This window comes from Lygodium microphyllum, chromosome 26 (genome assembly GCF_053477565.2).
Source record: "Lygodium microphyllum isolate KBCC chromosome 26, Lygodium_microphyllum_v1.1.10, whole genome shotgun sequence".
Lineage (NCBI taxonomy): Eukaryota > Viridiplantae > Streptophyta > Polypodiopsida > Schizaeales > Lygodiaceae > Lygodium > Lygodium microphyllum.
The window spans coordinates 30,290,182-30,313,355 of NC_141160.1; the positions used below are offsets into that span (position 1 = coordinate 30,290,182).

General features: G+C 42.9%; 1 protein-coding gene across 3 annotated transcripts in view; it reads right to left on the reverse strand.

The window, feature by feature from the left end:
- SWAP70 (Pleckstrin homology (PH) domain-containing protein) overlaps positions 1-17,394 on the reverse strand; it is a 78,727-nt gene extending 61,333 nt beyond the window's left edge. For 2 of the 3 annotated variants that reach the window (XR_015688940.1, XM_087668527.1), the window contains exons 1-2: positions 17,216-17,394; positions 17,011-17,115 (exon numbers count right to left, since the gene is read on the reverse strand). Coding sequence is in view for 2 of the 3 variants with exons in the window: in XM_087668527.1 (XP_087524653.1) it covers positions 17,011-17,115; positions 17,216-17,245 (135 nt within the window). In the remaining variant the exon portion in view is untranslated. The remainder of the gene's footprint in view (positions 1-17,010; positions 17,116-17,215) is intronic. The other variant, XM_087668528.1, reaches the window with a different exon arrangement.
- Between the last annotated feature and the right edge of the window lie 5,780 nt (positions 17,395-23,174).

Sequence of the window (23,174 nt, forward strand, 5' to 3'; positions counted from 1 at the left end):
TTTGCAAAACCTCTTTGTAACGTGAGATGTTGGTACAATTGAGGTAACAGCTGCCGTGAGTGCTAGGTGTAGAGTTTGACCCAGAAAGAGAGAGAGTGACCATTGATCATGCTTTGGGCCATGTGATGCGGACGATCGGCAAGGGTGATTTTCACTTTCGACGGTGAGGCTTCCATCATGGCTCTTTGTGAGGTTGGTGGTCTTGCAGTGACTTGGGCATTGAATACTTTCGTACAAAGACTTGTGTCGTCCTGCATCCACTTGACACTTCATGAGAGTATATGCAAGTCACATACGTCAATTATAATGAACAAATGCAACGCAAGAAGATATTACTTTATCTAAATCCTATGGTATTAACTACGATGCATATCATCGGCGCTTGTTAAAGACGTGACCTGTATTAGTAGTCGGTAAGAAAGGTTTGTACAGTTGGGGAGCCTGCCCCAACGGTTAACCACTTAAGGACAAAAAGTTATGACAAGATGGCATTTGACAAGCAGCTTATACAACATAGGGCCTATTCTATTTGTATGAGGCGGGGTCAATTTGGGTGATCAAACGACTGGGGCCGTGCTGGTGGTGGGCTCCTATCAGGCTAGGCAGGGAAGATATCGGCCCGGACCCGAATGGTATCGTCCTTGGCCGTAGCTGTTTCAAGAATGCTTTTAAATAATTCATCAAATTCCCTCTTGTTTCTAGCTACCTTCTCTTTCGAGCACCTGGTGCCCAAGCGTCTGGTGAGGGCCTACACGGCACGTGTCACTACATCCCAGGTGCTCCCTTGAGCCTTCGTCCTCCTGGCTTGGGGAGTTTTCAACCTACGTCCTGGGCAGTGTTGCTTGGGGCCTCTTTTTGGCGCGTACCTCTTTAGAGTAGACACGTAGCATTCTGGTGGAGGCGCTAGTGTCTTATGCTCCCTCTGACGGCGGAGAGCTTCCTTGCAGGCCAGCTGCACTATGTGCTCCATGACGGTTATAGTGGGGGAACCTGCAAAATGTGAACCAAGGGTTAGGCCTTGAGGCATAATAGAATTATTCGCATGAAAGGGATTAAACAGTGGATTATCAAGCCCATATGACGAGGGGTGCGGTGAGGCATGGAGTGTTTATTGTAGAGAGACGGCCCCCGTGATGATATTCGTCCTGCCTGGACTGCGGGGCGTATTCCAACCAATAGCAAATCTTTGCTCACGCCAAGTTGCACGGACTAGTTGTGATGGAATGGTCCCCAGAAGGATAGATCAAAAACGGAGGGAAAGCCTGTAGAAAGGGACGACGCCCCGTTTACACCCTCAAAGGTGTTGGTTAGGGCTTCCCATGGCAACAATGAGGGTTGCATGCCTTCCACGTGGAGGCGGAAACGGCCACACAACTTCTAGACGTGTGGTGAGAGGAGGACCTGAGAAGCTCAGCCTGTCAAACCCAAACTTTTCTCCCTGCGCTCTGACTAACATTGCTTATGTGTGTTAGCATTATCTATACAGTCACAAAACTCATTGTTTATTTATGTACACATTTATAAATCCATGTCACTTCGTGATGATAAAAACCAGCTGTAGAACTCAGGATTATACTGGAGTATGGCACACGCATCCAGTACTCATGGCAGCTTACTCAATAACAATAGATATTTTGCAACATCGAGTAGCATGGTACCTTGTCCGAGCCTACGCACAACATGTAGCTCCTCCTCAGTGAGAACCTTATCAATTAGAGAGTTTTCTTGGCTAGTTTCAGCTAAGTCTATACCCCGAATGGCAGTCAGCACTCAAAGGAAGTTGGCGCCACATAGGTTGGGTCTCTTTGAGACCACCATTTGGCCAATCACTCCTCTGAGACTATCATGATCTGGGCTCCCAGTTCGGCCATTGTAACGCGGTTTTCAAACCAACGTTTTTCAAATTGACTTTGCCCCTTTGATTGTCGCTTTAGTTGCTCTATCTCTAAGAGATTTGGTTAGTAGAGAACATCATTGAATGCCATAGTTAAGTATAGTTCATCTGCTTCCTCATCAGAGATGAGTCGCATGCGTTCATGCAGGAGCCTGTCATAGTGCTGATCGAGATGTTCTTGCTCTTCCCACGATAGGGGAAATGGCAAGTATTCTTTAAGTTGCTCCCTAGGGAATGCGCCCATGTCTGATAGGGCGTAGACACGTGCGAATACTTTGAGCTTAGCATCCAACTCAGTTAAGCACTCTGCGACACTTCTACGTTCAATGAGGCCTTGCTCGATTGCTATCTCATGCAAGATTCTAGGAGTTTCCCTAGGCTTTAGCATAGCTGAGGGCTCAGGCCTAGATGAGCAAGATTGGTCAACTCTGGGATTGCTTATGTCCTCAGGGTTTCCATGTTTCTCCTGAGGCTTTGTTATTATTGCGTCATGGTTCTCCTTGGATGCGACTCGTATAGATTTATCACCCTGTTGTGACAATGTTGTATCCACTCTTGATTGGTCAATGCAAGTTCTGTTGTCGGTGGATTGAGTGTTGTAAGCAACCGCTGATGGTGATGGTTGCTTTGACTTATCAGAACACATGGATGTATCTGAGGTTTCACCGCTGTTAGAAGAGATGGCAATGGGCTCATTGGTAGATGGACTCGACGCTTTGTTCCTCAGCTCATCAGCGCTCTTGGTCTCAATCTTCTTGTTGTCTACAGCCACTAGCAACTGCCGTTGTTTTCTCCTCTTTTTCTTGGGCAATTGCGGTGAATCCTTTAAGGACTCAGGACCCTGAACCAGGTCAACCGTTGATGTGTTTGGTTGGGCCTCAGCATTCTCTTTCTCTAGTGTGTCCTCACGGGGCATGACTGCGGCCTGCTGAATAGCCTTGCTAGGTTGATTAGTCAGATGCACCCTCTCCTTGGCCACCTCTTTGAGAGATTTCTCCTCAAGCCTAGGCTTTAGGTACTTTGGAAGTGCTGAAGATGTCAAGAATGTTGGTTGCGACACCTCTTCCATAGGTGAATTGCTAAGGACATATTCCTCAAGGGGTGTTGTCACGGCCAAAGGCTATGACTATTGTGATCCCTGATTGGAAGTAGTAACGGCTAGTTCAATGGACTGGCTACTGTTGGTAGACTGTGGTGTCAAGTCCTTAGGCAAATCAAAAGTGGTCGTGTCTTTTGTTGCCCTTTGAGCATTCACTTATGCAGATTGAGCCTCAGTTGATCTAGTCACGATAGATTGCATAGGCATATCCTTAGGCTGAGAGCTAGGGGTGGTATCATGTCCCACCTCTTGGACATTTGGAAGCTTAGATGGTGACAGAGATTGGGATTGAGCAGCTGCACTTAACGACTAATGTTGTGCTTCCTGTGTGCATTTAGGGAAAGAGGGTGTAGGAGACTTGGGACTCATAGGTGGTCCTGGCATTGGCCTGAAGATTTCCTTGCAGCTATTAGGCGATTCTGCCATTTGCTTTGTTGAGCAATCAACCTTATCATGGGCAACCTTGTGCCTGTGATGCTCATTATCCTCTTGGAAAGTCAAAGGCTCCTTAGGAACTAATGGTTTTTGTGCACACTCAACGGTTATATCTTATGTCCGCTTATTAAGCATACTAGACTGAGGATCTACCTTTCGAATAGTCATGCTTGGTTTCTTGCCTCGAGACCTAGATTTTCGTTTAGATTTCCTCCTACGCTTCTTTGCTTTTGATGCAATCCGGCCTTCAACTGGAGGAGATTTAGCAGGGGGTTTTGGTATCCAAATCCATTGGTTACTTGCATAATACCTTTAAGCACGTAGCAACGCTTTGGATATCCATCTCGGTGTTGTGCTAGCTCTCCATCGATACCTTCATCTATAAGGCTTGGGGTTCTTTTGGGGTCTTCTACGATATTTGTAAGTCCAAAGCCCATCCTTGGTATTGTCTCCTGACCTTCTTGTTTCAAGCATGGCCTCGCTCACTGATTCTCGTTGTTCAACATGCGCTTGTATCAACTCTTTCAACAAGTCCTTGCTCTCGTTAGTACACTTGCCTGTTATGTCAACACCTTCCTTGCCTTTCCCTCGAGGTTCGATGAGGTCACTCTTGCTAAAGGTTGACTATCCTCACACCCGGTAGTGTCAAGTGTATCATCTGTGCTACATAATCAGCCTCACACTTTGTCGCCCTTTTAAAGAATCTTCCTAGGAGGGTTTCTTTTCCATAATTAGCACTATTTGGAGAAACATGGAAGAGGATAGGCAAGCTTTCCATTTCAATAGTTACAAGGATTTTGCACTTCCCTATAAGTACTTGTGAGTGTCCCCCATAAGGACTAAGAGTTGCACTAGTCGGTGTGAGCTCTAGTTGGCCTAGTAGGGTCCATGCGTCATAGGTCAAGATATTAAAATCAGCTCCTTCATCAATGAGAGCATCGACAGTGTGCTCTCTTTTCGCGGTGAGTTTGACCCTAAGATAAGCAGGCGGTACTATGTCTTCATCTTCCAAGTCTTGACTTATAATTTTAAGCCTTCTGACAAATGCCTTTGAGTCCCCAACTACACGACAGACGCGGATTCTCCACTGATGTCTTGGATAGTCTGTGCAGTGCTATTCAAGGTGCATCTATCATCAAGACTGTCATACCTAGTCGTCCTCACAGCTGTAGCTTGAGGTTGTTACTTTCCGCTTTGACTAGATGCAGTCCGAATGCAGCACATATGTGTTTTTGTGGTGTGGTCTTTTTGCTCTTATTGGCTAGATTGGCCCATTGAAGTTCTAGGGTCTCTGTTTGTCTTTGTTCAAGAATAGGCTTTTAGTTGTTATTTTGCAAGTAAGAATCCATGCTTGTATAAAGCCATGACTATACTAGGATCTAATTTGGAGGACTTGTCACGGCGCACGTTTTCTCTCCAACCTACTTGGGGGAGGTGCAGCGGAGGGGGCAGCCCTCTCTACAAGGGTCTGGGGGGACAATCCCTCTCAGTCCGCATGGCCATTACGGTAAATGCCATGCGTGATTTGAAGGACCGTTTATAGCCAAGTTTTGAACTACTTGCTCTAGATTTCAGCCCAGTGATAGATCTATGATGTGGTTTCGGCTCTATATGGTCTGTCGGTCAGTTTCAGGGTCTATAGGTTAAAATTTGAAAACATCCAAATTCGGCCCAACATCCGAATTGCAAGGTCCGAATGTTCGATTCGGCCCGTCCGAATGGCCAAGGGCCAAATGAGAAAGGGCCGAATGTAACTAGTCCGAATGTCAAATTCGGCTAGTCCGAGTGTGGGCGTCCAAGGGCTAAGTAGTCAAGTGGGCCGAGGGCTGAGTCAGGTTGGGCCAAGGGCCGAATGGTGAATGCGGCTGGGCCGAATGGCAACTTGTCCGAGTAGGGTTGGGCCAAGTCGGCAGGGCCAAGGGCCGAATATCAAGTTGATCCGAATGCCTGATTCGGACGCGCCGAGCGGAGGGCGTCCGAGTAAGATGGGCCGAATGGTTGATTGGGCCGCCGAGGGCCGATTCTGGGACTCAGCCCAGAATCACTGTCACTTGGCGGACAGTGAGCCGAACATGGCACAATTTTGGCCAGCGCAATAATAAATCACTCGAATCACACGATTTAGATCACGGCCTATGGATGAAGGGAAAGAGTTGTATATACTTGGAATAGAAAATAAACTCCAAAATGCAAATCGACAAGCAAATCAAACTCTCTTGCCCTGTTATGACAGCAGAAACCCCAATGCTTGTTTTTCTTCTTTTTCTTTGTTTTTTCCTACCCTAATGCATCCAAATCACAAAGAGAATACCTACCCTACTTCAACATACTTTTCCAAATCCAAAACACCAAAAATCTACTTGCTTAGGAGATCGAATACCTCTTCAAACTCCCTCGCTTCCTGCCTATCTATCTCAAGCACCGGTTCGAGAAAAACCCTACTTCAATGCTTGATTGGAAGTGCGCAAGCGCTCAAGGCTTGAATCCGTTGGTCACGGCAACGGATCCAAAATGTGGGAGCTCTCACTCAATCGCCAAGACCCACGGATTGCTTATTGCTTCAAGCGTTCCAAGCCGAGCACTAATGGCTACCTCTCACATAGCCGACGCGCTATCTATCTCTACGGGTGTAGTGAGCTTACCTCCGTACCCGATCGAGTTACCTCCTCTCCCGAGCACTCTGGTAGCTCCACGATCCAAGTGCAAGCTTCAAGCAAGCCCCACCCTCAAGCTCTGCGCTCCAAGCTCCATTGCCTCGAGCAAGACAAGAGAAGAGAAGAGAAGAGAAGAAGAGAGAAGAAGATGGAGAGCTTCTCCTCCCCGGTCCCTCACCCTCACACACTCGCCCCCTCACACTCTCACACTCCCTCTCGAGCACAAGCTCAAGCAAGCAAGAGCAAGAAGAAGAAGAAAAAGAGGAGAACCACTTTTGGCCACACACAAGAATGAGCTTCTCGTTCACTTTTCAACTTTATATGCAAAACCCTAAATCCCTTTTGGGCGGTTATCCCCTTATCCCCTTTTTTACATGGCCGGCCGTGGCCTAGGCCCTTTTTCCCATTGTCCTCCTATCTTCCTAGATTCCTTTCCACCGCCCGTCTACCTTTACAAATTGCACGGGTGAGAGCCTGGCACTCTTAAAATAAATCAAGATGCGCCTTGCGCTTTTTTGAAGGAGGAGATCTATGTAGAGCAGCCTCTAGGCTTTGGATCCTCAAATGGAAAGGTTTACAAGTTGAAGAAGGCCTTGTATGGCCTAAAGCAGGCTCCGTATGCTTGGAACGAGAAGATTGACTCGTTCCTACATGAGAAGTTGGGATATCAGCGCTCCAAGGCTGATCCACAGCTTTATGTGCACACTTCTAAGGGTGGTCCTGTGTTGTTTGTTTTGTACGTTGATGACTTGATTGTTATAGGTGACCATGCAAAGAAGGTCGCAAAGACCAAGGCAACCTTACATCAAAAGTTCGAGATGACGGATTTAGGCCTTCTCCATTTCTTTTAGGGCCACGAGATTTATCAGACTTAGAGGGGGACTTTCAACTCTTAGCAGAGATATGTACACGAGCTCTTGGTGACTTTTGAGATGGAGGATTGCATGTCCATCTCTGCTCCTATGGATCTAAACTGGAAGGCCACTTTACACTCAAATTCTCCTTTGGCGGATGATACCCGCCGCTACTGTCAGCTGATTGGATCGTTGATTTGGCTCCTCAACACACGAGTTGATCTATGTTTTGCTGTAGGTCTCTTGGCTGGGTTCATGAGTGAACCTAAGCAGGTGCATTGGCAGGCTACTCAAAGGATACTATGGTTTCTGAGGGAGACCTCTGATCTAGGGATTTACTATCCCACAGGTACAAGTGCTTCCAATCTTGTCCTTGTAGGTTGGAGTGATTCGGATTGGGTTGGTGATATGGACCACCGGCGGTCTACTACAGGCTATTGTTTTACCTTGGGTGCAGGTGTTATCTCTTGGAGTAGCAAGAAGCAACCCATGGTAGCCCTATCTTTGACCAAGACAAAGTATTGGGCCACATCTTCTACCACATGTGAGACTGTGTGGCTTCGGAGATTGTTGGAGGAGCTTGGCTGCCCCCAGACTCATCCTACTATTCTACAGTGCGACAGTGAGAGTTGCATTGCCTTGGCATGGAATCTCATATTCCATGCCCCGACGAAGCACATAGAGATCCAAAATCACTTCATCAGGGAGAAGCTTCTCTAGGCTGAAATAATGCCGTAAATGATGTCAGGTCGGCCAGCATAAATGTCCAAAAAAGACATCATAAAATGCTAGATAAAATGCCTAATGTCCTAGTGTCCTAGCCCACCTAGATCACATACATAGACTCAACCATGAATTGCATGGTTTTTTTGTTGCATGAGCATTGTATATTCAGTATTCAATCATTCATTTAGATTCCACTGTGTTCATTGTCTCTGAGTTACCCTAACTCTAATTGTGTTCTTTTGAGTTTATGCTTTGTTGTACACTTTCATTTATGTTTTTGCATTAGGATATATCGTCACATAGTATCAAAGCAAGGTTCTCTTCTACAAAACCTCGGCCTTTGATCTAAAAGCCCTTCGCAAGAAGCAAGAACAACAAGAGGGTGAGATGACTTCAAACACATCTTCACCACATCATCATGATGCTCCAGAGCCTAGCACACTAAGACACGCGATGGAGTGGACTTCATAGCTTGCTCCTCCATCCGACATGGCCAAAGAGTCTTCAAACTACCATGGAGTCCACAGACCATACAAGATCTCACAAGCTGAACACAATCTCATCCTCATGTACCGAGCTCAACAGCAGATTGAAGATAAATTTGAATTTTCCCCTTTGGATTTGTTGCACCGGTCTAATGATTTTGGAGGAAGACAGAAGCTCCACAAAGGACTAATTACCTTGACATGGAAACTGGCATGGAGTACAAACCATTTTCCTCTCTATCACAGTCATCTCCATCTCTACCCCTTTCATATTTCCCATTTACTTCTCCACCTTCATTCACTCATATGTCAAGTAACCATGCTACTACTCAATCTTTTGAGTCTACTTCCTCTTTTCCACAAGATATTGGTGACGCTTACGATTAAGGAACTCTTCATACCAAGTATTGGTTCATAAGCCCTGAAGAGAACAATTTTTTCTTTTTGAGCTCAAGAAAAGGTAAGCAAAAGTTGCAAGAATCTATGGTGAGTGCTCCTCCATCTTTTCCTTCCGCTTTTTCACCTCATGGTCAATATGATTTTGGTGATTCACCTATTTTTTCGTTTGCATTTAATGGACAAAAGGAACCTAAAACATTTCCCACAACCACCTCATGATTTAATCTCCCACCCACTAGTTCTGCTACACCTTCCTTTCAGCCTCCATTAAGTGCACAATACATGCCTTCGCACATCACATAGGGGGCTTCTTCACCCTTAGGCACGCCTTTTAGAACCTCGTCTTTTCCCCAACCAGGTGGTGTCTCCATGATGGAGATTCTCCCCACACTTTTTGATGGCTTGGGAATGCCACCTAGCCACCACCAAGTATGGATCAATTGGTACCACAGTTTGTCTCCATGGCATTACCTAATGGGCCTTCTGGTCATTTTGCAACGCCTCCATATCAAACGGCACCCATTGAACATTATGGCCTATTTTTGCCTACCCACCAACCCCCATCCTTCCACCACCTCCTTCCTATTCCACTTATCCAATGCCTCATGGTTCTTCTACCTCATTAGCTAAACATGCCTTTAATGGTGAGACTCATATGTCCTTGACTCCCAGAAACTATAGGATCTTGTGCAGGGATTGGAACCCCAACTTGATCCCGCACTTGTTCCATATGAGGTTGTCTACCCATGGAAAGCTAGAAATGCCTCCGCTATTGTCAAGTTGATGCAAGGTCTATTACCAGAATTTCAATCACTACTTCAGCATTCTGACTTAGTATCCGAGCACTGGGCACACTTGACTGACCACTATGCAGCTGGGGATAGGAACTGTCGCACCAATTTGGATCATGAGCTCCAAAACTTTAAAGTCATTGACCAGGATGACCTGGAAGTCAAGTTGTCTAAGTATCAGCGCTCTCTTGCCGAGTTCTCTACCACGGGGGCTCCTAAGTCCTTGAATGATCAGGTCAGGTCACATTGTTTCTAAACAAGCTGCCGAGAAAATACTTCCATTTTATGCAACAAGTGATCTCACAACGCACCATGCTCACATTCTATGCATTTGAGTGTCAACTAACTGCATGACAATTGGTTGTTTGATTAGCTTCATAGTTTAACCTCTACAAAGGGGGCTCTTGTTGCTTCTTCTCAAAAGGGGCAACAAGCGAAGGCTAAACAAAATCAAAATTCCAATCAATATCAAAAGCAAACTCAAAATCCAAATCAAAATCAAACTAGTGAGACTCAAAGAAACTCCAAGTCATCTCTAAAACTCATGTGGTAGAATGTATCGAAGAAAAATCGGTATTGTCAACATTATCAAAAGGTTGACCACTTTGATGACGAGTGTTAATCAAAGACAAGAGGCACAACACCACAAGCTAAGACTCAAACCCCCACCCCTCAATCACGGGGAAACCCCAACAAAGGAGGTAGCGTGGTGGCCACCCTCAACAAGGGTAGTGGCGAGGCCAAACCCACACTGCCACCGATCAGCTCCACAGTCAACAACGTTCTCAATGCCAAAGGGCTTATCTAATTGGTTTGCAAAAACCCACATCGTCTCCGTAAAGACATTTGAGGAAGCCAATCTCGTCCACATCTGCAAGTTGCCTCCTGACGAGGTGTCTGCAAAGCCAACTCGTCATAGTGGAGTATTTCAGCTACTCCTTGGATTGTGAACAGTGAAGCTATTCATCATCTAACCCCCATCGTAGATATTTTCGTTTCCTAAGTCTCTACAACCGGGCACATTTGAGTCGGAACCAACTCCGCAGTCACGATTCATGCTCCTGGTCGCATTAGTTTTGCCACTGACTAGGGCCCGGATCGCCCTATGCTGAATGATATATACCATGTCTCCCAGCTAGGGGTGAATTTGTTAATCATTCAATAGCTTTGCCAGTTGGATCAAGTACTCTTCTCCATAGTGAACACAGTTGAGGTCCTTAACTCTCAGATTGGTTTAGTGATTGCTCGTAGTGAGACAAAATCTAGTGGCCTGTACCACATGACAGTTTCTTTCAAAGCTGACAACCGAAGGCTCTAAGTTCCACCGCTTCCAAGCTTTAGCTACTACATGGAAGCCTACAAGCATTGAGCATCTTTGGCATTTTCGCTTAGGACATCTCAAATATGACTCTCTTTATGAGTTGTCACATCGACCTTCCTTACCTAAAGCTATTGCGAGATGTTTGTAAAGCTTGTCAACTCGAAAAACAGCACCGTACCCCATTCCCTTAACAGTCTACACATAGAGCTAAGGCGCCTCTTAGATTGATTCATCTTGATCTTTGTGGATCGACATCCATTGCCGCCTTGAACGGCACAATGTACTTGTCTTTGATTGTGAATGAATGTTCTCATTACATGTGGGTGTACTTTCCCAAGCATAAGTCCATCTTCATATATTTTTCTGCTTGGGTGTTGCTGGTGCATAACCAAACTGGTCGTCGTGTAGGATGCATGAGGAGTGACAATGGAGATGAGTTTACCTTCCATGAGTTTTCTGAGTTTCTACAAGAGCATGGTATTTCATGATATCTTACCTCTATCGACTCCCTTTCACAGAATGGACTCACAGAGAGTAGGAACCGAACCATCATGAATATGGCATGCTCACGCTCTATGTTATTCGCAGCAAAGCTCCCTAAGCGCCTTTGGATCAAGACTATTAACACTTTGATGTATATTCTCAACCGATGCCCGACTACGGTTGTTTCTCAAAGGACTTTGTATGAGGCATTTTTTGACTCTCCACCTATAGTTTTCCACTTTAGAGTCTTTGGGAGTCATGCTTATATACACACCCCGATGAAAAAATAGGCAAGCTCACTCCCCAAGCTGATCTCTTTTTGTAGAATACTCCTTTGAAGCAAAAGCCTATCATCCATTCAATCCTCAGACAAACAAGGTGACCATTAGGAGAGATGTGTTGTTTGATGATAAGGACATTGTACAGTCTTCTGTACCAAATTTTGTGCCCTTTTCTCACATTGTTTCTTTAGAGATAGTCTCTTCTGAGCCAAGTCTACTACCCGTCCGCAAATTCTTCACCTAAGAAACCCTCTCTGCATTCCTTTGTCATCGACATCCAATAGTGGTAGGAAAAGCCTATTTATTTTATGAAAGCCTTTGGGTCTAGCTACTAGTCTCCTGTCCGTTACTTAATCAACTACCACCTCCACTTTTTAAAACAATCATTATCAAACCAAAAAAAAAAGGTTCATTGTAGTTTCATCTGCCTTTGCAGAACTTGGTAGCCCACTGGGCACCTGACATGAACCCTTTATCTGATGCCCTAGACTCTCTAGGGTGACCATTTGGACTCCCTTCGTAAAATAACATTCACCTTTGTAGTCTTGGTAGGCCACTAGGCAGCCACCAAGCACCTTTGTCCAATGCCCTAGCTACTTTGGGATGGAATGCCTTGGGGTAAAAACTCATAAAAACCAAAAACACTTCAAACTTTAGGTTGGCCTTCCTTTCTAGCTTAGTTTTTGGGCCTGAGAAGGGGTGTTGTGCTAACATAAGCATTACATGCTGAATTGGCCACTTAAACAGCCCCAAAAATGCTTAATTAATGAAGACCCTAAAATGGTGCGTGGTTTGAGAGAGTTTTAAAATAGTCCGCAGTGCGAGATCCCAAATTTTTGCGTTTAGAGTTTGCAGCCCCAAAAAGGGGCGCCATCCTAGACTGACTATGCCTATTTATAGGCCACTCTCTCATTCATTCCTCACGGCTGATTCATTCAGTCCGTCACCTCTTCTCTCCAGCCTCTCCACTACTCTCACACCCCTTCAAGATGGCATTGCGGTTCATGGTTCGTGATTGTCTTCATCATCTTCCTTGTGCTACGGCACCCTTGTTCCCTTGTATCACATTCACTCCATGATTCAGATCTTCATCATTCCATTCATCAGAGTTTCTTCTCTCTTCTCTTCTCTTCTCAATGTTTGCGGAGTTCACTCTGTGTTCCTCCCCGCCAACCCCTCGCTGGTACGTCATCTTTTGAAATGGTATCAGAGCTCGATCTGCTCAAATAGCGGCAAATATCCTCACTCCAATGAAGGCAAAGACTGGTACCGGGTTCAACATCCACTTCTCTTCTTCCGCTGCATCAAAATCTCGTTTTTGCAGATTTCAGGTGTTTCAGCTTATTGCCCACACCCCGTTCGCAGAGGACATCTCAACCGAAGCTGTCCATTGCTGTCTCCATTAGTTGGCGCCTGATTCCCAGCCCTCTTCACGCAGTTTGGAGCTGATTCCAGCCAAACGACTGTTGTTCCTGTGCAGACCTGTTGCCGTACAGCCTGCCATGTCATCACAGTCCTACTGCCTACGTTTTTCAATCTTTCTCTCTCCTGCAAACTCCGTTTTTAGTCTTTCTCTCTCCTGTAGGCTGTCTCGCCTGCGTTTTTAGTCTTTCTCTCACCTACTACCTACGTTTTTAGTATTTCTCACTCCTACAGACTGTCCTGCCTACGTTTTTAGTCTCTCTCTCCTGCAAGCTATCCTGCCTACGTTTTTAGTCTTTCTCACTCCTCACTTGCGTTTTTTTTTTACTGATTGCAACCTCTTATTGCTGGCCACATCCTCCTCCCACTGGCAGCTCACTTCCAGCCCTTCCATCCCTTGAGGCAGACATTGCGGTTCGTGTTTCACACTGCCCTTGAGGCGAACATTGCGGTTCGTGGTTCATGGTGGCTGACCTCTTCCTTCTTCAGCAAGGCACATTGGATCCATGGCTTCTTTACCAACAGATGACCACTACTACTGGGTGCTCCTACTATGGCATCACCGGACAAACCACCGATGCTTGCCAACTTCGACCTTTGCTCCCCACCCCCCCGAAGTATATGCATCTTCCACCAGACACTCCTTGTGCCACCTCTCCTTTCTGGGCCATAGAGATCGTTCTGCATCGGCTATCAGAGTACTATGCTCAAGGCAATAAGACGCGTCTGATGCGCACTAAGTCCTTTCAAGCACATGGAGGATCGATTGGCGCTATGATCTCTTGGAGATCGTTGCAATGCCAGCAGCAATCTTCTCCCACTTATTTTCAGGTACAATGGCTTCCACGACCTACGGATTTGCAGTCCGCTCCATCGAGAGATAGTGATTGTTTGATACCATCTCCTCGTCAGTCCACTCCTTTGAGAGACAGTGGCTACTCGACTCCTTCATCTTCTTCAGCTATCCAGTCCGCTCCACTGAGAGACAACGACTATTGCCCACCTCTTGCTCATTCTGAGCCCCACCCTTCTCCACCCTCGACTACTCAAGTTCGAGAGGCTACCTCTGGGAGCTCTTCGACACCCCAGATACCTTCTTCGGTACAACCGGCGGTACTTCCTTCGTCATCAGACATTTCGGAGTCCGTGATCCATGAGTTTTTGGATTCCTTATCTACTTTAGAGGGGGATTCAGAGGGGCATGTTATTTCTTTGCCCTCAGAGGGGGCATCTACTACTACTTCGACTTCAGCGGGGGCCCCTCCACCTCCCACCTTAGAGGGGGAATCTACTCCACATGAAGTTCTTCACCCATCCTCTACTTTCTTGGGGTGGCTATCTTCGACCAGTCATCTCTTCTACTAATACCCAGGATCTTCAAGTACTATCTATATCGAGACCTTGAAGGTTCAACCGCGACTTGGTGACGAGGCCTTCGTATTCCTTCCAGCATGGATGCACGGAGCTAGTGGCTTCTATCCCGAGGTTGTGTTTCGGATTCTCCAGTTCACTCTGTCTACTGGTCTTTACTGCAGATTCCCTTTCCGATGGAAATCTTGGATCTTAAGGATCCTCTACGTCTTCTTCCTCCTGTTCTCTTCTTGCCTTGGTCACTTGGTTAGCATGGAGCCACCTCCGAGATCGAGTACGAGCATATCCTTATGGTTCTCGGCACCACACAAAGTCTGACATTCCTCTTATGTATTGCATGTTTTCATCATCTTTGTACTAGAGCACTTGGGCAAGTGAACAATTTTCCCACGAGGGACACTGTCCAAGTGGTACCTACTGTATGAGCATTCTTTAGCATACAGCATTGCATCTCCGCCTCTCTTCTCTTGTTCCCCTTTTTAGGCCTGAGAGGAGATGTTGAGAAACCCTTCACCTGCAGTTTACGTTTTTGCGTTTAGGATTTGCAGCCCCAAAAAGGGACACCATCCTAGATTGATTGTGTCTATTTATAGGTCACTCTCTCATTCATTCCTCACGGCTGATTCATTCAGTCTGTCACCTCTTCTCTCCAACCTCTCCACTACCCTCACACCCCTTCAGGATGACATTGCGATTCATGGTTCGTGGCTGTCTTCATCATCTTCCTTGTGCTATGGCACTCTTGTATCACATTCACTCCATGATTTAGAACTTCATCCTTCCATTCATTAGAGTTTCTTCTCTCTTCTCTTCTCTTCTCCATGTTTGCCGAGTTCACTCCGTATTCCTCCCCACCAACCTTACTGTCTCGCTGGTACGTCATCTTTTGACACCTTTTGGATAGGGAATTTGTGGGCATATTCTTTAATGGCATGATTATATACTCAAAGAATGAGGCAAAGCATAGAAAGCATTTGGACATTGTGTTCAATGAGCTGTGTAAGCATAGAATGATCGTTAATGACAAAAAGAGTGAATTTTTATTGTATAAGATCTAATTTTTGCCGCACATAGTGTCGATTGATGGTATTCATATGAACCCTGCAAAGATTGAGGCAATATGTTTATGGCCACCTTTGAGGAATGTACATAAGATCCGCAACTTTTTTTGTCTATGCTCCTATTATAAGAAGCATGTACCAAGTTTTGTTGAAATCGCATCTCCACTACATGCTTTGCAAAAAAAGATGTATGTCTTTTAAATGGGCAACAAAAGAAATTTCAGCATTTGAAAAGTTAAAGAAAAAGATAACTTCAGATCTTGTGCTTATGTTGCCAAATCTAAGAAAGTCATTTGTTGTTTAGTGTGATGTATGTGGAAACAACATAGGCATTGTTTCAAGGTTAAATGGCCGAGTTGTGGCATATAAGAGTCATGTTCTTCATGGTGCAGAGAGAAATTTGTAAGTTTATGAGAAAGAATTACATTCTATAATTCATGCACTTTCAACATGGAAACATTATCTTTTAGAGATTGATTTCACAGTGCAGACAAACAATTAAACATTGCACTATTTCTTAACTCGGACTAAGTTGTTTGAGAAGCACAAGAGATGGGCCAACTTCTTATCTATGTTTCACTTTCAGATTGTGCATATAGATGGAAAAAAGAATATGGTGGCTAATGCATTGTCACAAAAGCCTCAGATTTCAGCTATCACTATGGTATATCACACTAGATTGGATGCCACGAAAGTACTAGCAGTCATGTGTGTCTTAGCAACTAGACAAAATACAAATAATGAAGATGATGTTGTAGAAGCCTTCCAAATCGGATCGCCTGCAATGTCCTTTGAAAAGGGTGTGGGCAGCAATGAGAAGATGAGAGGATAATGGAAGAGTGATCTGATCCAAATGAGGAATGAGTAGATGTAGAATGAATGCCCACAACATGCCCTTTTATAGGGGATTTTGGTGCATTTGTCCTACTATGTAAATTAGGGGTTGTTATTGAAGAGCAAAATAAGACATTAAAACACTACACTATTAGTTAATGCATGCCATGTCTTCAATTGCTCAACAATGTCTCTGCTCAGGATTCAAATGGACTAGCAAGGCTGATCATCCTAGATGTAACTCTAAGTTCTCATGCCGATAACAACCTCCATACGCTCTATGGGTAACATGAATATCCTAATTTTGCTTCCCAAGGCCTAAGTTCTTCACACCTCGGAGAAAAACTTGAAAAATATAAACTACAAGGAACTCTGCAAAGAGTAGCTAAGTACATCACAACAGTAGTGGTTGTATGAACAAGCAGCCCAGTGGAGTATAATGCCAAACCATCTGAGGGGCAGTATGGAGAAAAGTGCCCAAGTCTTAGGTTTGCAAGAAGGCCTCTCTTCTCTTCCGCATCCACTCAAATCTGCCCTGCATTTTCTCCCATCTGCCGTAGAGAGTGTGGATCCTTCCCTAAGATAATCTTGTATAGCATGAACCGTCATGTATGTCAGTCAATTGCCCATCTCCGAAATCAAAAGAGAAGAAACGTTCAGGCTCAGCTCATCCTTCAAATTCACAGAGCGGAAGCTTCCCATAATTCAGTATACTAACTTCCACTTGCACAGCCGAAATTACAAATATAAAACGGATCATGTGCTAGAAATTAATTAATTCATCTCTTTATTGGTACAAATACAAATATAAACGGATTATCAGTTAAATTGTCTAATTTATCTCTTTATCTCTGCAACAGACGGTCTATTGAAAACAGTGCAAGGCTAGACAGTGCAGACCGTCTCTGATCTTTTCAGAAGAGAGCCCTGGAGTAAAAACCGTCCAGAAGTAGTCAACTGCTTCTTGATTCTCTCGAGGCTGGCCTTAGTGCTATCCAAAGGGTCCTGCAAGCGATCCTCCCCTCTTTTAACACACGGAGATACAGCAGAGGCACGAGATCATAAAAACATAGAACTGAGCTCGATTGGTGGAAACAGATCGTACAAGCTGTTGATCTTCTGACAGGCTCGCCATGGCGTCCAAATGAAGTACGGGAATATAACCTCCCCCCGTTTATCTGTTGCGGTACGATCTCTGCACGAGAGAGTGAAGGTGTATCTCGTTTCTAATGTTTGTAAATGAGTCCATCAAGCCTCAGTCAGTCAAGGGAGAGACAAGTTCTCTTTGGATTTTCATTTACACCGGAAATGATGCTCTATTAAGGCTAAACATCACACTAAAAATGATATTCTTTGAAGGCTGGTTTCACACGGCTACTATAGCCACACAAATGGGAGCCCAGTATGTGGGCATGCGTATCTTGGTGGCAAGCAATCATTTTATCCACTACCCCTTACACAAATGATAGCAGACAACCTTTTACTACTAGAATGACAAGCCGGCTTATGTCTACTGGTGTGTTGGCCACCCACCACCAAAGCATACTTTCCGTCTTTACTAATTGGTGGAGTTCATTTAGGACCTTACCAAACAAGCACATAGGCAAATTAAGGGCAAGGGAACTTAAGGGCAAGGAAGTTCCCTTGCCCAAAAAAAATAGGAAAAATGGGCAAGGAATGTGCTAAGGGCGAGCAAGGAAGCCAATGTCAACTTAGCCATGTGTGTAAAAGGAGGTCAGGCCCACCATGTGGAATTAAGATTTTCATTGGTTCTTTAACATATATGCATGCAACCCTCCACCAACCAAGTGAATAGATGGAAGAAAACTATTATGTTTTGTGTTTCTGGTGAGCAATTTATTAGACGGAGTTATGTAGATGCAATTCTTCTTATATTTATCAATAGAGAGCATTTAGTGCGTGGGATTATTATTCCCCCCCCCCCCCCCCCCCCCCCCCCCCAAGCTATTTTCTTTAAGGCCTCATTGGTAGTGAGGTGACCCTTTTTAAAAGACTTCTCTTCCTTAAGGCTTATTACAAAGTCTGTCTTAGAGCTAAATTTTTCGTAATGCTACTTTCTTTAAGGCCTCATTTGCTCTAGGCTCATTTAATTCCACCCTTTAGGTGCAAGTATTTCCACTTGAACACATATGAAAATGTATGGTCAGCTTCAAAAGCAACTATCTAGTTGTGGTTAAGTTCTAGATTAGGGTGCCAACTAGGAGGTACTATGCCCACTAGTTCAAATCACCAAAATTAAAACTTTGACTAAGTACATCCATCCAAAGGAGAATACTTGCTTTTTAACAAAGTTCCAAAGTCATTAAAGCCAACACGACAAGTTTGCTTTAGATCAAAGAAGCACCAACTAGTAGAAAAACGTGACTAGAATCAATGGTATGTTTGCGAACAAGTTTGGCTTCACACATAAGTCACTAGTGATAAAATCTTTGATGGACATGCAAGCCCATTATTTGCATAAGACAACATGCACAAAAATAAAGAAACTACTTACAAATTTAGCTTTCCAAGTCCCTTGTCAAATGACTTTGGAAAAGGCCTTTTAAGATCCCCTTCCAAAGGACTTAAAAACCAAACCAACCAAGTGACTCTATAATTGTGTAAAATTATTGTTAAAAGCACTTATATATTTTAGGCCATTATTAGTCTCGCCTATAAAACAACACATTGTAACTTCTTTGTAGACTATATGCATTTAGCTTATACTATTATTAATTTTATTGTGAAGGTTCCTACAGTATTATTAACATAGAAACATGCCAACAATGTGAGCATATAACCTTCATAAGATAGCTTGAGTTGCTAATATTAACACTTGATTTCCTAGAATGTTGGTATGCAACCAACCTAGAAACATAGCAACTAACTACTTGTGAGAAAAAGAACCCAAAGAGATGTATAAAAATATTTGGGAGATATTCATTTAGTGATTTCGAAACAATCCCCCCCAATGTAACAACCAATGCTTAAGCAACTATTATTTTAGGGCCACAAACCATGAAAGCAATTAAGATCATCCAAAAGATACCGAAAAGAGAAGGGCTAGGTGCACAAGGAAGGTCAAGGTAGCCTTGCCTAGGAATCTAGTGAAAAAAACCCCAAAATAAGTGAGCCCACAATCACATCCCATTGTACCAGAGAATTTGCGCATGGGGATTATCATAACCCTTAGGTGCATAAATAAGTGATTGGATAGAAAGAGCTAGGAGAGAATTTGGGTCATCTCCTTTGCCATTGATTATCAACAAACACATCAAAAGTGAACTACAAAAATCTATTTGCTAACATTCCTTAATAGTCAATGGCAAGAGGAAGCCAACTCGAAAGCAAAACTTATGTCATACCTCTATTGGTACATTGCTATTCAAGCTATCCTAGCCCTAACTAGCATGTCCACATCAATAGGTGAGCATAATCCCAAATTGTGGTTACACACACGCGCGCACGTGCACATATGCATGCATGCATGCATGCACACACATAGTTGACTAAGCGAGGAGGCAATTAAAAATTCAAACAAAAAAAACTATTTAGAGGAGCATCAAATTTGATTTGGTAACATGGTGAGAGGCTGAAAAAGCATACGTAGTAGTGACCTTTAACTATAAAAGAACAAAACAAACACTAGTGGTTGGACATTAGCATTAGGACTAATGTGCTATTGTTAACCAGGAGAGAGTCCAAGATTAAGGCCCAAATTGTATGGATGCACCATCCATATATAAAAGGTTGAAATTTGAATAGAAGAGGTTATTATTATATGTGCAAACTTTGAGAGCTCTCTTCTTCTTCCTTCCATCCAATCTTCTTGTGCATCACATTGAGAGTGAGGGAAAGTGAGAGTGCGAGTGAGACACTTGGAGGGTGAAGCTTCGCTCTTGCCTCGTGTTCTTCTCTTCTTCCCTTCTTCTTCCATAACTTGGAGGGTGAGAGTTGGAGTTGAGGTGAAGTTGGGATTTCTCTCCTTCTTCTCTACATTTCCTCTCTTCATCGCAACACTTGAGAAGTTGATTGGTCAATGGAGTAGTGCAAGAAGATTGAGGAGCAACATTTGGATTGTGGAGCCAATTGCAAGCCCATCAAGTAACAAGGACTATAACAAGATAGGTAAGTAGGTGAACTCTCTACAAGTTAAATCTAGTCATGCATTTGTCTTTCTCATGTATCAATCAGTACTACATGGTTGGATAAAGAAAGAGTATCTACAACTAGGTGAGAGATAATATAGCTAGCACGGTTGAAGCTCTTGAATCAATAAGAGTTTCATCAAGTCCCGCAACTAAGTGGAAAGCCCAATATTTTTGTTTTGTTTTGTTAGGATAAAGACAAATTTGATCACTGACATGCATACATTCTTACCGTGCAATGTTGTGTGACCACAAATCCAATAAAGGAAAGCAATGAAAAGGTCCATTTACACTAATATTTTACATGTATGCATACAAGACACTAGCTACCTCTTTGCGTGAAGTATTAAGCTAATTAAATGACTTATTAGAGAGTGTTTATCATGCCAAGGAAATATGAAGCTTTTACATGCTTCAAACCTTCATGAACCAAACCAAATATGCATAGTGTCTCTCCTTAAACAAAAGGGGAGCACCTTACTTAAGTTAGGTGTGTTTTTTGTGTTAGAAAAGTATGGGAGATGGAAAAAAACATGGGGTTGCTATCTTGGATAGTTTACACCTATTTGTGGGTTGTTGAGTCATGTATTTTGGGGATTTTCTAGGGTTGAAGGTTGCTCATGATTAGGACTGAAGGTAGAAGCATTCTACAAGGCATATGCTACATGTATGAAGCTGAGCATTGAGATATCTTCAAGGCTAAATAGGGGCTGCTTTGTAGTCTCTTGTTTGTTGAAATATATTATTGTAAACATAAGAAAATAGGGTAGCACTAATATTATACATATTCTCTTATAGTTACATGCTCATGAAAGCCTTGTTTTGAGAAGATAAATGGATCATTTTGAGATCTTCTTGTATGTCTGCTATCTGAATATAAAAGCAAGCAAGAATTTAGGATGTTTTAGTGGGATAAACTTGCTCTCATACACGGCTTTTTGTATGTACGTGGGCTATTATAGAACAAGATTGTTCTACATACTATTCTTGAAGCATAAAAGCATTGTATATTGTCTACTCACAACCATAATTATGTATATGGATGCCAAGTTGATATTGGCCAATGGACTCCATAATTGATATATGTGCTAGTTATGATTCAAATTTGTGAATTTTAGATGATATACAAATCAATTTTGAGTCCTACATATTGAACGCTTTCTTATAACCATCATCTTTTCTTTTTACTACAAGTCTACAATTCGTTTCTCCCTACTCTAAGCTCTTATTATCTAAGTCTAAGTGACTTTTGGCCATACACAAAAAATCCCTTGACATCTTTGGTGAACTTGACATGAAAGGCCAAAGAAAGCATTCTGCAATATGGGGGAGAATATAACGTAATTGAATGACATAAAACAATTGCTTCAAACCTTCAATATGTATTTATAGGAACAATCACAATAATAATGGACTCTGCTAAGCTTGAATCAATTGTGAGAAAAGCATTGTGTGCTATGGAAAATGAAGTGGAAGTATTTGATGGCAAGAGTGTATCAAAGTATTTGAAGGTCTATGTAAAAAAATTTAACTTTTTTGTGATTCTTGCAAACTAGATAAGTCACTATTTTATACTAGTTGTGATTCATAAACTCAAGCCATGCATAAATGAAATTTATGCATTTTAAGGAACTTCATGGGAAAATTTCAAGAAAGCACTAAAGAAATAATACTTCATAGAAGATACATGGCTGGTCACAAAGAGAACCTTGTCGGACTTGGTTGCAAAGGCTACAAAGAGTTGGCTATATTAGAGTTGCTTCATGAATTTGAGCAAAGATATGCTCTGTTCAATGACACAATGCAACAATCTCTTGAATCCAAAAAGAATGAGCTATTTATTCATTTGGCAAACTTTGCACTATAGTCAAGTCTTGAGCTACTTTTGGAGGATGAAACTAGAGAAAAAGGATTGAAGTCAGACTAGAAAGATGTAAAAGATGTCGTGTCTATGATGGTGAAACAACCAAGGAGAAGGGTAAAGATGCATGTAGATGGGGCTATTGAGGAAATAGGTAAGTAGTTGGTCTCTACTATGACATTGATGAAGGATGATGTGATGGATGAGTTGTTGAAAGGCATGCAAGACTTACTACTAAAATTTGCAAAATTAGAAGGAAAATGTGGTCTGTAGGAGTTTCAAACTTGTGAAGGCTTTCTATGCAAATCTATTTTGTATGGTAGTATAGAGCATGAATATAGAAACTAGGAAACATATAAGGATACCTTGGATATAAATCTAATTTTCTTAAAAGATGGAAACTTTCATTTGTGTGAACTAGATTGCCACTCAATCTGACTTTGGAAAGGGTGGTATGCAAAAACTAATAGACAAAATGACTATCTCGGGGGGGTCACTCATGAATATATGTATATATAACGTGAGTTCAAAATAAGGGGTTTTTAAAACACCGTTTTTATACATTTTTTACATACAGAAGGGTGTCATATAAAGGGGTTACTTACATATTGAATAGGAAAGGGTTGTGTTTTATTGAAGAAAAATTCACAGATTAGGATATTTATAAATAGGCCATGAATGCATGTTATATAGAGAATATATATATAGTGAACCCCCTGAGATGACTATTAACAATGAATATGTTGCATTAGAGGTTGCAATCTTTGGCTTGTAGATTGAGAATATTTCTAGTAAGGATTCTAGATGTGAAAACTCTTTTAGTAAGAAAATAGAACCTTGGTCACATGTAATGTATACTATAGAGAAAGGGAAGATTCCTAGATATAAGTTAAACAAGGTAGGGAGCTGTACACAAGAAAAAATTGAATGGGATAGTCTAGCTGATTCTTTTTCTATCTACCCATATCTTGCAAAAGCCTAGAATATCGAGGCTCTTATAAAGGAAAAGAGGAAGGGTGATGATGGGAATCTAGGGACATTGAAGAGTGCAAAAA